This window comes from Callorhinchus milii, unplaced genomic scaffold (assembly GCF_018977255.1).
Source record: "Callorhinchus milii isolate IMCB2004 unplaced genomic scaffold, IMCB_Cmil_1.0 Scaffold5, whole genome shotgun sequence".
NCBI classification, from domain to species: domain Eukaryota; kingdom Metazoa; phylum Chordata; class Chondrichthyes; order Chimaeriformes; family Callorhinchidae; genus Callorhinchus; species Callorhinchus milii.
The window spans coordinates 54254201-54266318 of record NW_024704746.1 but is presented as its reverse complement, the minus strand read 5'-3'; the positions used below and the strand labels follow the sequence as shown (position 1 = coordinate 54266318).

Sequence of the window (12118 nt, the reverse complement as noted above, 5' to 3'; positions counted from 1 at the left end):
TCGGGTGGAAAGGAGATGGTGATGTCAGAGGAGATGAGGCAGGAAGGTTGAAATCACCCATTTTGAGCAGGGGTTTTGTTCAGAGGGACAGGGATGAGAGGAGAGAGAAGAGATCTGTGAGGAAGGAACCAGGAGATTTGGGGGAGGTGGTAAACTTGGAAAATTTTGAAGAGAGAGGATGGATGAGAGGGTGAGGTGCTCAAAAGGAGGGAAACAGCCAAAGGAATAAGGGGATAGACCAAGGGACGGTTTGGGAGATGAGGCCACCTCTCTGGAGTGGAGTGTTTGAAAAACGGTGCGCGGAAGCAACTCTTCCCAAAAGGAGATTTCCACATTAGCCCTATTAGTGTCAGGTTCTGTCAGAAACTAGAGTGAGTGCTGATACAAATAGAGTTCAGTACCTTAAATACAGATGAAAAATGTGTACATTACCAGGCAAATAGGATGAGTCTTTAGCTTGGTCCAGTGTATCTGGAAAAGAGAAAGATATTCGGTACTTAAAGCTTTCAGTTTTTACTCTTCAAAAGTCCATCAAAGAACAACTCCATCCAGAATCTGTGATGATTATATCCTCCAATATCCTTTTTAAAATCATAACCCTATATATTAAAAAAAACTACAACTTAAGATATGGAATTCTTTAATGCAAACTGTTATTCGGGCTTGATCAACAGAATCATTCCCAAAGGAAGTGCATCTGAGAAGTAAGAATGTAAAGGGATATGGCGGGAAAACAGCTGGAAATTGGAATTAACAAAAAGGATGACTTGGAAAAACAGAGATATCAGTGGCAAGACACAATGTGCTTAAAAGTCTCCATCTTTGCTGATAATTTTACTCTTATTTAACTCCTCAGTGCATGCATAGCTTGAGCACAAAATTCACCCAATCGGATTTCTGTGCCTCCCACAGCACAGAAACAGCCCTGGTCAAAGTGACAAATGACATTCTGTCCATCTGTGACCAGGGCTCGCTCTACCTCCTTGGCCTCCTTTACCTCCTGCTGCCTTCATAACAATCTATCCACTCTATCCTCATTCACCGCCTCTCCTCTCACCTCAACCTTCACGGCTCTATCCTTGATTGGTTCGTACCTCTTACACCGTCTCCACTTCATCTCCACAAACACCTTCTGCTCTAGCCCCCGCATCATCTCATGCAGCGTTCCTCAGGGTTCTGTCCTTGGTCCCATCCTCTTCAATATCTATACGCTCCCTCTTGGTAACATCATCCGCAGACATGGGTCAACTTCCACATGTATACAGATGACACCCAACTCTACCTCTCTGCCTCCACCCTTGACTCCAGGACCATTGCTGTCCTGACCGAATGTCTGTCAGACATCAAGTCCTGGATGAGAGCCAATTTTCTTCAGTTGAACGTCAACAAGACCGAGGCTCTCCTGATTGGCTCCTGTCAGCGCTTCCTCACCTCAGGCGCTGACAGCATCACCATCCATGGTTGCACAATCCACCTTGCTAAGCCAGTCCGGAACCTTGGCATCCTGTTTGACCCTCAACTAGCCTTTCTACCCCACATCTGCACCATGACCCGCTCTGCCTTCCCCCACCTCTGCAACATAGCCTGGCTCCGTCACTGTCTCATACCGCAGGCCGCTGAAACCCTCATACATGCTTTCACTACATCGGGGCTTGACTATGCAACTCATTGCTTGTTAGCCTCCCCAACTCCTCCCTCCATAGGCTGCAGATCATCCAGGATTCTTTCCGAACAGCAATATCAATGGCAAGCTATGCAATTTTAGCTGGTTAGACTTCAGCAGTGCCCCAACGCACACTCTAGGGTCCTGAAGCCTTGGCTCTTCCCAACCTGCGCCAAATGCTTTCCATTCCAAGAATCTATCCATGGAATTTCCATGTGTGGGATGCATGGAAATCTCAGCTTGGTTTGGATACTCTTAAGCATGTCTCAGACGCCCACTGTACCATTCCAGTGTAACCTTTGTGATTAAGAATTAATAGTAGAATCATTGAATTTTATAGTACAGAAAAAGGTCATTTGGCCCATTGTGCACTTTGAAAGTCTGCTATTCAATTCAATCCCACTCCCCCGCTCTCTCCCCATATCCCTGAAAACTTGTCCTCCCCAAATAATTATCTACTTCTCTCTTAAAAGTTGTTATCGAAACGGCTTCCACCACTGCTACTATCCTCGTCACTGATTACTACTTTTCCTAGCTCAGTATCATCTGCAAACTTGGAAATTGTACTCCCTATACCCAAGTCCAGGTCACTTATATCAATCAAAAACAAAAGTTATCCCAACACTGACCCCTGGGGGACATCACTGCACACTTCCCTCCAATCAGAAATACAACCGTTCACCACTCTCCACTTTCTGTTTCCCAACCAGTTCTGTATCCATGCTGCCACTGTCCCTTTAATACCGAGGGTTTTTATTTTGCTTACAAGTCTCTTATGCTGCACTTTATCAAACTCCATATAAACTACATCAACTGCAATACCTTCATCCACCCTCTCCGTTACTTCATCAAAAACCTCTATCAGGTTTGCTAGACATGATTTGCCTTTAACAAATCTGTGTTGCCTGTTCTTTATTAATCCATATTTTTCTAAGTGAAAATTTATTTTGTCCCAGATTATAGTCTCCAGAAGTTTCCCCACTACTGACGTGAGGCTGACTGGCCAGCAGTTCCCAGGTTTATCCATCTGCCCCTTTTTGTACAGAGGAGTAACACTTCCAACTCTCCAGTCCTCTGGCACCACCCAAGGAGGATTGAAAGATTGTGGCCAGCATCTCCATTATTTCTACACTAACTTTTCTTAGTAACCCAGGATGCATCCCGTCCAGTCTTGTCCGGATCTACCTTGAGCATCGTCAACCTTTTTAGTACCTCCTCTTGGTTTATTCTTATCCAATTTCTCTACCCTCTCCTCCGATACTGTGACATTGGCTGCATCCTCTTCTTTTGTGAAAACAGATGCAAAGTACTCATTCAGTACATCTGCCATGTCCTCTGCCTCCACAAGAAGATTTCATTTGTGGAGTCCTGTAGCTCAGTGGTTAGAGCGCTCGCCTTGCAAGTGAGTCACCTGGGGTCAATTCCAGGAGGAGTGAAACCTTGGGCAAGTTTCCTTAATAACGGGCAATTCACTTTACAGTCTGTTCTGTGGAGCACTTTGAGACGTCGAGAAGACTTGAAAAGTGCTATATCAAATGCATATTATTATTATATATATCTTTCGTCCCTAATTGGACCCACCCTACCTTTGACTAACCTTTTATTCCTTATATGCTTATAAAATGCCTTAGAGTTCCCTTTTATGTTTCCTGCTAATTTTTTCTCATACAATCTCTGCCCCTCTTATTTCCTTTTTCAGTTCTCCTCTGTACTTTCTGTACTCTATTTGATTATCATCTGTATTTTGGATATGACATTTATCATTAGCCTCCTTTTTCTGTTTTATTTTGATCCCAATTTCCTTATCATCCAGGGAGGTTTGGATGCCCTACCTTTTTCTTTTGTGGGAATGTATTTGTTCTGTCCCCAAACTATTTCCTCCTTGAACCCTTCCCCCTCCTTGCCCTTCACACTGTTATTTTGCCAGTTTCTGTTAGGAATAATTGAAGTGGAGGCCTGTAGCTCAGTGGTTAGAGCACTCGCTTTGCAAGTGAGAGACCGGAGTTCAATTCCAGGCAGGTCAGGGCGAAACCTTGGGCAAGTTTCCTTACTCCACACGCCTAATAATAATCCCTCCAAAAACCAAAAACAATAATAAAATGGGTCATTTTCAATCTACGACTGTTTGTGGGACATTGCTGTGCGCAATTGGCTGCCGCGTTCGCCCACAAATATACAGTCAATTCACTTTACAGTGTGTTCTGTGAAGCGCTTTGGGACGTCCTCCCGACGTGAAAAAGCGCTATATCAAATGCAAGGATTATTATTATTATTATTATTATAAGTTCCCCATTATCACTACTCTATTGGTTTTGCATCTTTCTGAAAGCTGCTTGCAGATTTGCTCGGGTATCTCCTTCCTACTATTTTGTAGTCAAAAGTATACACCTCACAGAGTAAAAGCTCCTTTTCTGCTCCTTAACACTGACCAAACAGATTCTGTTTTTGGACCCTCTAGCACATCCAGGGACGTAATCATGTCTTTAATCAATATTGCCATCTAACCCCTCCCTTTTTTCCTCCCTTATCCCTCCTGAATTCATTGGAGCCAGGAATATTCAGCTCCCATTACTTATTTGAGCCAGGTCTCCATTATTGCCACTACACTATGTGGCAACTTCAGGCTGCAACTCACCAATCCTACTTGTCACACTCCGTGTATTTACGCACATGCACTTCAAAACCGACTTAGTCTGTTCTGCATTCCCTCCTTTTTCTGGATTACTCCTTATTACATTGCTGTTCATTTTTCCCCTCTATGTAACTTGTTTGTCCTCTCTAATGCTACATCCTGATTACCTTACACCCCTCGAAATTAGATTAAAATGCCCACAGCTTTAATTAACCTCCTTGTGAAGATATTGGTCCCAGTCCTGTTCAGGTGTTACGCATCCACCCTGTACATGTCCCACCTGCCCCAGAATTGATCCCAATAGTCCAGGAATCTGAAGCCCTCCTTTCTGCACCATTTCTCCAGCGTGCATTCATGTGTTTGATCCTGCTGTTTTGATACTCGCTTGCACGAGGCCCTGAGAGTAATCTAGAGATCACCACATTTGAGGTGCTACTTTTTTGCTTTTTCCCGATAGGACCTCATAGTCTTTTGTTTTCTACATCATGGATCCCAACAAGGACATCTTCTGGATGTTCCCCTTCCCCCTGTAGAATGGTTTACACCGGATCTGTGATGTCTTCAACCCTGGCACCAGGGAGGCAACATACCATATGAGAATCATGTCTTTTGTTGCAGAAACACCTGTCTACTCCTTTCACCATTGTGTCCCAATGACAATTGCATTGAGACTCATCCCTATGTCCCCCTGTGCATTCTTTTGCTTTTGACTCCCCTCCCCATAGATGTCATCACCCACACCGGTATTCAGTATAGAGAATAGGGGCGTAGACTACATAAGTCAGGAAGTTACGTTGAACCTTTATAAAACACTGGTTAGGCCTCAGCTAGAGTACTGTGTTCAGTTCTGGGCACCACACCTCAGGAAGGATGTCAAGCCATTGGAGAGGGTGCAAAGGAGATTTACCTGGATGATACAATGAAAGGGACTTCAGTTATCAGGAGAGGCTAGAAAAGCTTGGATTATTCTCCTTGGAGCAGAGAAGGTTAAGAATAGACTCAATAGAAGTTTTCAAAATTATGAGGGCATTCAATAGGGTCAACAAGGAGAAACATCCACCTATCCCAGAACTGGTCCCAATAATCCAGGTATCTGAAACCCTTCTTTCTGATGGGTCGGTAACCCAAAGATGCCGATTTGAAATAGTTGTTAAAAGAAATAGAGAGGAGGTGAGGAGAATTTTTTTCACACAGCCAGTTGTTCGGATCAGGAATGCATTGCCTGAAAGGGTGGTGGAAGCCGATTCAATAACAACTTTTAAGAGAGCAGAGGATAATTATTTGGGGAGGACAAGTTTGCAGGGCTATGGGGAGAGCGCAGGGGAGTGAGATTGAATTGGATAGCTCTTTTCAAAGAGCAGGCACAGACACGATAGGCCAAATGGCCTCCTTCTAAGCTGTATAATTCTATGGTTCTATGAATGGTGAATGGCTGTGGTAGCTTTAAAGTCTACCGCTTGTGAATACAACAACAACAACTTGGATTTATATCGCACCTCCACGCCGGACGGCGTCTCAGAGCTCTTTACAGTACCGGATCCCGGGACCAAGCCAGGGGGAGGGGGAGGGAGGTGACTAAAGGCGCGATCGAAAAGAAAGGTCTTCAGCAGAAACCTGAAAACGGGAAGGGAGGGAGGGAGTGAGGCGAAGGGAGTGAGGAAGGCAGTTCCAGAGCCTCGGGGCATAGTGGCTGAAGGCACGGCTGTCGAGGGTGGAGCGGAGGACTCGGTGGACGAGGAGGACGCCAGATCTGGAGGAACTAAGGCAACGGGTACTGTTTTGAGGAGAGAAGAGGTCAGAGAGGTAGGGGGATGCAGAGGAGTGCAGGGACTTGAATACAAGGGTGCAGATGTTGAAATCGATCCTCTCTGGGATAGGCAGCCAGTGCAGTCTGGCAAGGACTGGGGTGAATGGGAAGCGGAATTTCGTGCGGGTGAGAATGAGAGCGGTAGAGTTCTGAATGATTTGGATTTTATGGATGGTAGAGGATGGGAGACCAGCGAGGAGGGCGTCGGTTGGAGTCCAGCCGAGAGGTGACAAAGGCATGGACCAGAGTTTCAGTGGCTTTTGGGGAGAGGTATTGGCGGAGACCGGCGTTGCGTTGGAGGTGGAAGAAAGCGGTGCTGGTGAGGGACTGGATGTGGGGGAAGAAGGATAATTGGGGGTCAAACCTGACCCCTAGGTTGCGTATGGGTTCGGAGAGCTTTAGGGGGAGGTCGGGTAGGTGGAGGAGTTGAGAGCCGTGAGATTTTAGACGTTGTCGAGAGCCAAAGAGTATGGCTTCCGTCTTGTCAACGTTCAGCTGAAGGAAATTTGCGCTCATCCAGCCCCTGAGATCTAACAGGCAGGCTGACAGAACATCAGGGGACTGGGGGTCGCAAAGAGAGGTGGAAAAATAGAGTTGGGTGTCGTCTGCATACATGTGGAAGTGTACCCCATGTCTGCGGATGACATCCCCAAGAGGGAGCATATAGATCTGAAAAAGGAGGGGGTCAAGGATGGATCCTTGGGGTACCCCGCAGGTGATCGGGTGAGAGCGGGAGGAGAAGCCATTTGTGCAGATGTACCACTGGCGGTTTGTGAGGTAGGACTTGAACCAGGCGAGTGCGGTCCCATTGAGGTGGATGCCGGAGGAAAGGCGGTGGAGGAGGATGGCGTGATCGACTGTGTCGAACGCGGCGGAGAGGTCCAGGAGGACAAGGAGGCAGGGGGAGCTCTGGTCACAGATAGAGAGGATGTCGTTTGTGACTTTCACAAGCGCAGTCTCTGTACTGTGGGCAGGGCGGAAACCGGACTGGAGGGGTTCAATAGGGAGTGGGAGGAGAGGTGTGCGTGAAATTCGTTGGCAACAATACGTTCTAGAACTTTTGAGAGGAAGGGCAAGTTAGAAATAGGGCGGTAGTGGGTGGGGTTTGAGGGATCTAGGGAGTGTTTTTTCAGGAGGGGAGTGATGACAGCAGTTTTGATGGAGGCAGGAACTGATCCGGAGGAGAGGGACTGGTTGATGACGTCAGCAAGTAGTGGGCAGAGGAGGGGGAGCTGGGTGACCAGTAAGTTGGTGGGGAGGGGGTCGAGGCAGCAGGTGGTGGGTTTCATGGAGGTGATGGTGGGTGAGAGGGAGGAGGGAGAAATGGGGAGGTAGGAATGTAGAATGGGGGTGTTGGTAGGAGCAGATGATCAGGAAGGTGAGGGGGACAGAGAGGGCGTGGTGGTGGGTGACAAGGATCAGGTGGATGAGGCTGCCTGGCGGATGTTAAGTATTTTGGATGAAAAGATGAATACCAGAAGTGATAGATATTTGCAAACTTCCATCGACCAGTGCTATATTCCAAATAAGGGTTTCAGTGTGTTCCTCTGCCCTTGACTCAGTGGCAACTAAAATTGCTGTTCTCGTGCATAATACAAAGGAATTTCTATTCCTTTGCCGTACTACAAATAACTGGAAAATCTCATTTGAAAATAGAATCAAAATCTTCTCAGTGCAGTAATAAATGGACAGTATAAATAACAAAAAAATCTGTTTAGCAAGGACAGCAATTGTAGTTTTGTTTCTTGATAACTCAAAAAGGGACATTAAAAATGTTTTCATCAATGCCAAATTCGGACTAAAGTGTGATCTGTGGTGCAAACCTGCATTACAAGTGGTTCAGTGGAAATTGCGACCTTCTCTGCCAATAAATTCTTACTTGTGGTGTTTAAAGGAAGCAAAGTCACTTAAATTAATTAGGTTGATTAACTTGTGGTCGTGAGGAATAGCATTGGTTAAAGGGCATTGTGATCCCTCGGGGAGTGAGCAATAATGAAAATCACTTAGAACAGCTCAAATTGTATGATGGGCATAAACAGCCATGTTGTATTACAGTTATAAGCTCCAGGTGATTGAGAATAATGGTAAAAAAAGGTAGAATAATAATAATAATCCTTGCATTGAAACAGTGGATGGGTTTGTTCTAACAGATGGATGAGAAAATTTATAACCACTGCATGTTCAGGAAAATACGCAAGATGAAGCACTTACAAATAACTACATTGCCCTTTGAAAAAAAATGCAGTATTATTCTGTTTTTTTTAAAAAAACGAATATTTAAAGTACAAATTAACACAATTGAGGCTTCCATGACACCCGGAGTTACATTTTAGCTTTATTTTGAAGCATTTACAACGTTTGGTCTGACATTTCATCTGACCACAATTACACTTCGTAAAGCCTTGTCCACCACAAGTGTGGTGAAATGACAGCTTTCGACAAGATTTCTTTAAAGCCCTATTTACTTTGATTAAATTAGCTAGAATTGAATCATATTTTAGTTACTCCACCAGTTTTAAAATAATTTTATTAAAATCCACATTTCTCATTTATTCACAAAATGATGCAAAATAAAATAATTTTCCTGTCTCTAAGACAGTTTTGCAAGTATTCTCATGTCATAGAATCATAGAATTATACAACACAGAAGGAGGCCATTCAGCCCATTGCGTCTGTGCCGGATCTTTGATTCGATTCAATCCCACTCCCCCGTTCTCTCCTCAAAGCCCTGAAAACTTGTCTTCTCCAAATAATTATCTACTTCTCTCTTAAAAGTTGATATCGAATCGGCTTCCACCACGCTTTCAGACAATGCATTTCAGATCCGGATAACTGGCTGAGTGAAAACATTTCTCCTCACCTCCCCTCTGTTTCGTTTAACAACTATTTTAAATCGGTGTCCCCGGGTTACCGACCCACCCGCCAGCATTCCATAGATTATCTGAGGCCAACCCTACACTCTGAGCAGATAACTACAATATTTGGAACCTTTTAAAAGAAATTAAATGAACCATTTGCTCCATCATGCCCCTCCCTCTAATTCCCAAGTAAATCCTATGCAATCACATACTTCAGTCAATTCATTCTACCTCCTGGACCAAAGCTCCACATAAATAGTTGCACTACAAACCCTAAAGCCAATCAAATAATATTCTTCCACCACCTGACATCTCCACTACTCAAATGTCACCTCCTTTTCTAGACTGCCAACTCTCCTCCTTCCCACCTTCAATAGCAGAAAAATCATTGTATTCTAGAGAACTTAATCCGGGGCAAAATTAATTTTCATTTAGCAAAACATAAGATAATTAATGACAGTCAACATGGATATGTTAAAGGCAAATCATGTCTGACAAACTTAATTGAGTTCTTTCATGATATAACAGAGAAGATTGATGAAGGTAGTGGAGTCTATAGCATTTGATAACGTACCACGTAATAGAATAGTTAGCAAAATTGAAGCCCATGGGATAAAAGGGATGGTGTCTCCCAGCCAATTTCGTATCCAAAAACTAGTTTGTAGTGGTGAATGTTTGTTTTTCAGACCTGAGGGAAGTATTCAGTACAGGGGTCGATGTTAGGTCGCTTGCTCTTTTTGATATATGTGAATGACTTGGACTTGAGTACAGAGAGCAACATTTTAAAGTTTGCAGATGACACAAAACTTGGAAACATGGAAAACAGTGAGAAGGATAGTCGCAGATTGCAGGAGGACATAGACAAGGGGTGGGTAAAATACGGCCTGCGGGCTGTATCCGGCCCGCCAAATGATTCTATGATTGTGTAGAAACAATTATAGTTCGTTCAGTCCCAGAAAGTCGCACAAATTTCGCATTTGAATCAGACCGAGAACATCAGCCAATCACACTGCTTAGCTGTGCACACGCTCCCTTAAGTGTTGAATCAGGCTGACGTCAGAAATGTACGGATCGGAAAATGTTCAAACGCGCGCAGGGCAACCGCAGCAATACGTTTCACTGAAGAGGACGTTAATTCGAAATGAGTTTATCAGAGAAGCGGAAAGTGGACCCTGGAGGCCAAACATTTAGCAAAGGATGGACTTCTAATTTTTGTTTTACCAGTGTGGGTGGAAAATCTGTGGGCTTAATTTGCAAAGAAAGTGTAACAGTGCTCAAAGACTACAACTTGAATCGCCATTTTGAGAGCAAACATGCTTGCAAAAATAAGAACGTTTCTGCCGAGGAAAAAGGAAAGAAAGCTGATGAGAAGAATTGGCATCAATGTAGTCAATGAAAGCTACATCAACTGGAGAAGACTTTTAGGAAGCAGTAAATAAGTGTATCTGAAAATTATGAGTGGAGTGGAAAAATTTGGTGAATGTGACTTCCGATGGAAGCCCAAATCTGACTGGCAAAAATGTTGGGTTACTGAAAAGAATTCAAGATCAAGTCAAAGAAACAAATCCAGAACAGAATATTATTTTTCTTCACTGCATTATCCAAGAGATCTTCTGTAAGAGTGTTCTAAACCTAAGAAATGTCATGGACACAGTTACGAAAGTGGGCAAGCAAGAGGATTAAACCACAGGCAATTTGTAATTCTGCTTGAGAAATTGGAATCCAAGCCCACGGATGTTCTGTATCACACAAATGTAAGATGGCTTAGTTTAGGAAAGTTCTTGAAAAGAGTGTGGGAACTGAGAACAGAGATTGATTTATTTTTGGGCATGAAACAAAAAGATTCGGATTTCCCACAGCTGAATTATGCCAATTGGTTCTCAGATTTCACATTTGCCATTGATATCATGGGCCACATGAATTAACTGAATTCAAAACTGCAACGGAAGTGACCTTTGTGCACGATTTGTATTGCAGTGTCAATTCATTTATGACGAAATTATTTCTTTTATCGCGTTAGATAGCAGTTCGCCCACTTTCTAATTTTGCAACTGTTTGCGATCAAAGCTTATTATTATTATAATGTGATCCATTGCTTGCAGAGCAATTCAAATCAGTGCCACTTCCCAGTTTTTATGCCTTTCTTATTGAATATACCTTTCCAAAATAAAGGCTCATGCCCGGAGGATGCTTGTGCTGTTTGGATCAACATAGGAGATATTTTCTGTGATGAAATTCAATAAATCAAAACATAGATCTGTGATGATATCGGAAAATAATCAAACATACACAACTCTATAATTCAATAATATTCTTTATCGACCGGAGTGACGAGCACACAGGAGTTTACCCGTGGTAAGGTCTCTGCTATAACAGAGAGTTTGAGACCTTTTATAGATCAATACCAACGGGGTCCACAGGATGACACAACAAGTTATTTGCAATAATAAGTAAATCAATCAAGGTTGCAAGACAACGATTATGCTGTTGTCTAAAATCAATCAAGACCCATGGACAATGGTTTTCTTAACTTCTGATGTCATGCAGGAATCAGCAGATGTTCAGGGTGCTGTTTTCCTGGACTCTGGACCCCTCGATATAGGTATACAAATATAGGGCTCCTATCCTATATTCAGGCAAGACAATGGGGAGTAGGGATACCAGGGCATTGGTCACCTCCCATGTGTGCCGGACGTCTGGTTCTTGCTGAGTCCTTTCTCCCTTGAGGCCTTCTGTCCTAGACAAGATGTGGTTTTGAGCATATAAGGTCATTTGACGTTAGTTGAGAGTATAACGGAAATACATCTATGTTAGTGTATTCATTTTATAGAGATATAATTAATAGAGGGATGGTTACGGGGAAACTAAGTTTCTACAATGACTGATGACCACCTTGCAGCAGAACTCCACGTTGCAACAACGGAGACGATGCCTGACTTCAATTGTCTAGTTAACGCACATCAGCACTTTCATTCTTCCCATTGAGTGAGCTTCTCACATTCTCATCAATATGTGAATAAATATCGAATAAATGTCTGCTCAATGAGTTGTTTTTATTTAACCTAATTTTAATGAATGTCAATTACATAGACTTTATTTTATGCATTTACAAGTGTAAGACTTGATTTTGAGCTATTATTAAGCATTTGCATCTATAT

At 43.4% G+C, this 12118-nt stretch overlaps 1 protein-coding gene across 1 annotated transcript in view; it reads right to left on the bottom strand.

Moving 5' to 3' along the window:
• uhrf1bp1l (UHRF1 binding protein 1-like) overlaps positions 1–12118 on the bottom strand; it is a 119960-nt gene that overhangs the window by 81066 nt on the left and 26776 nt on the right. Inside the window, exon 3 of the mRNA XM_007907722.2 lies at positions 433–471. Within this exon, the coding sequence (XP_007905913.1) occupies positions 433–471 (39 nt within the window). The remainder of the gene's footprint in view (positions 1–432; positions 472–12118) is intronic.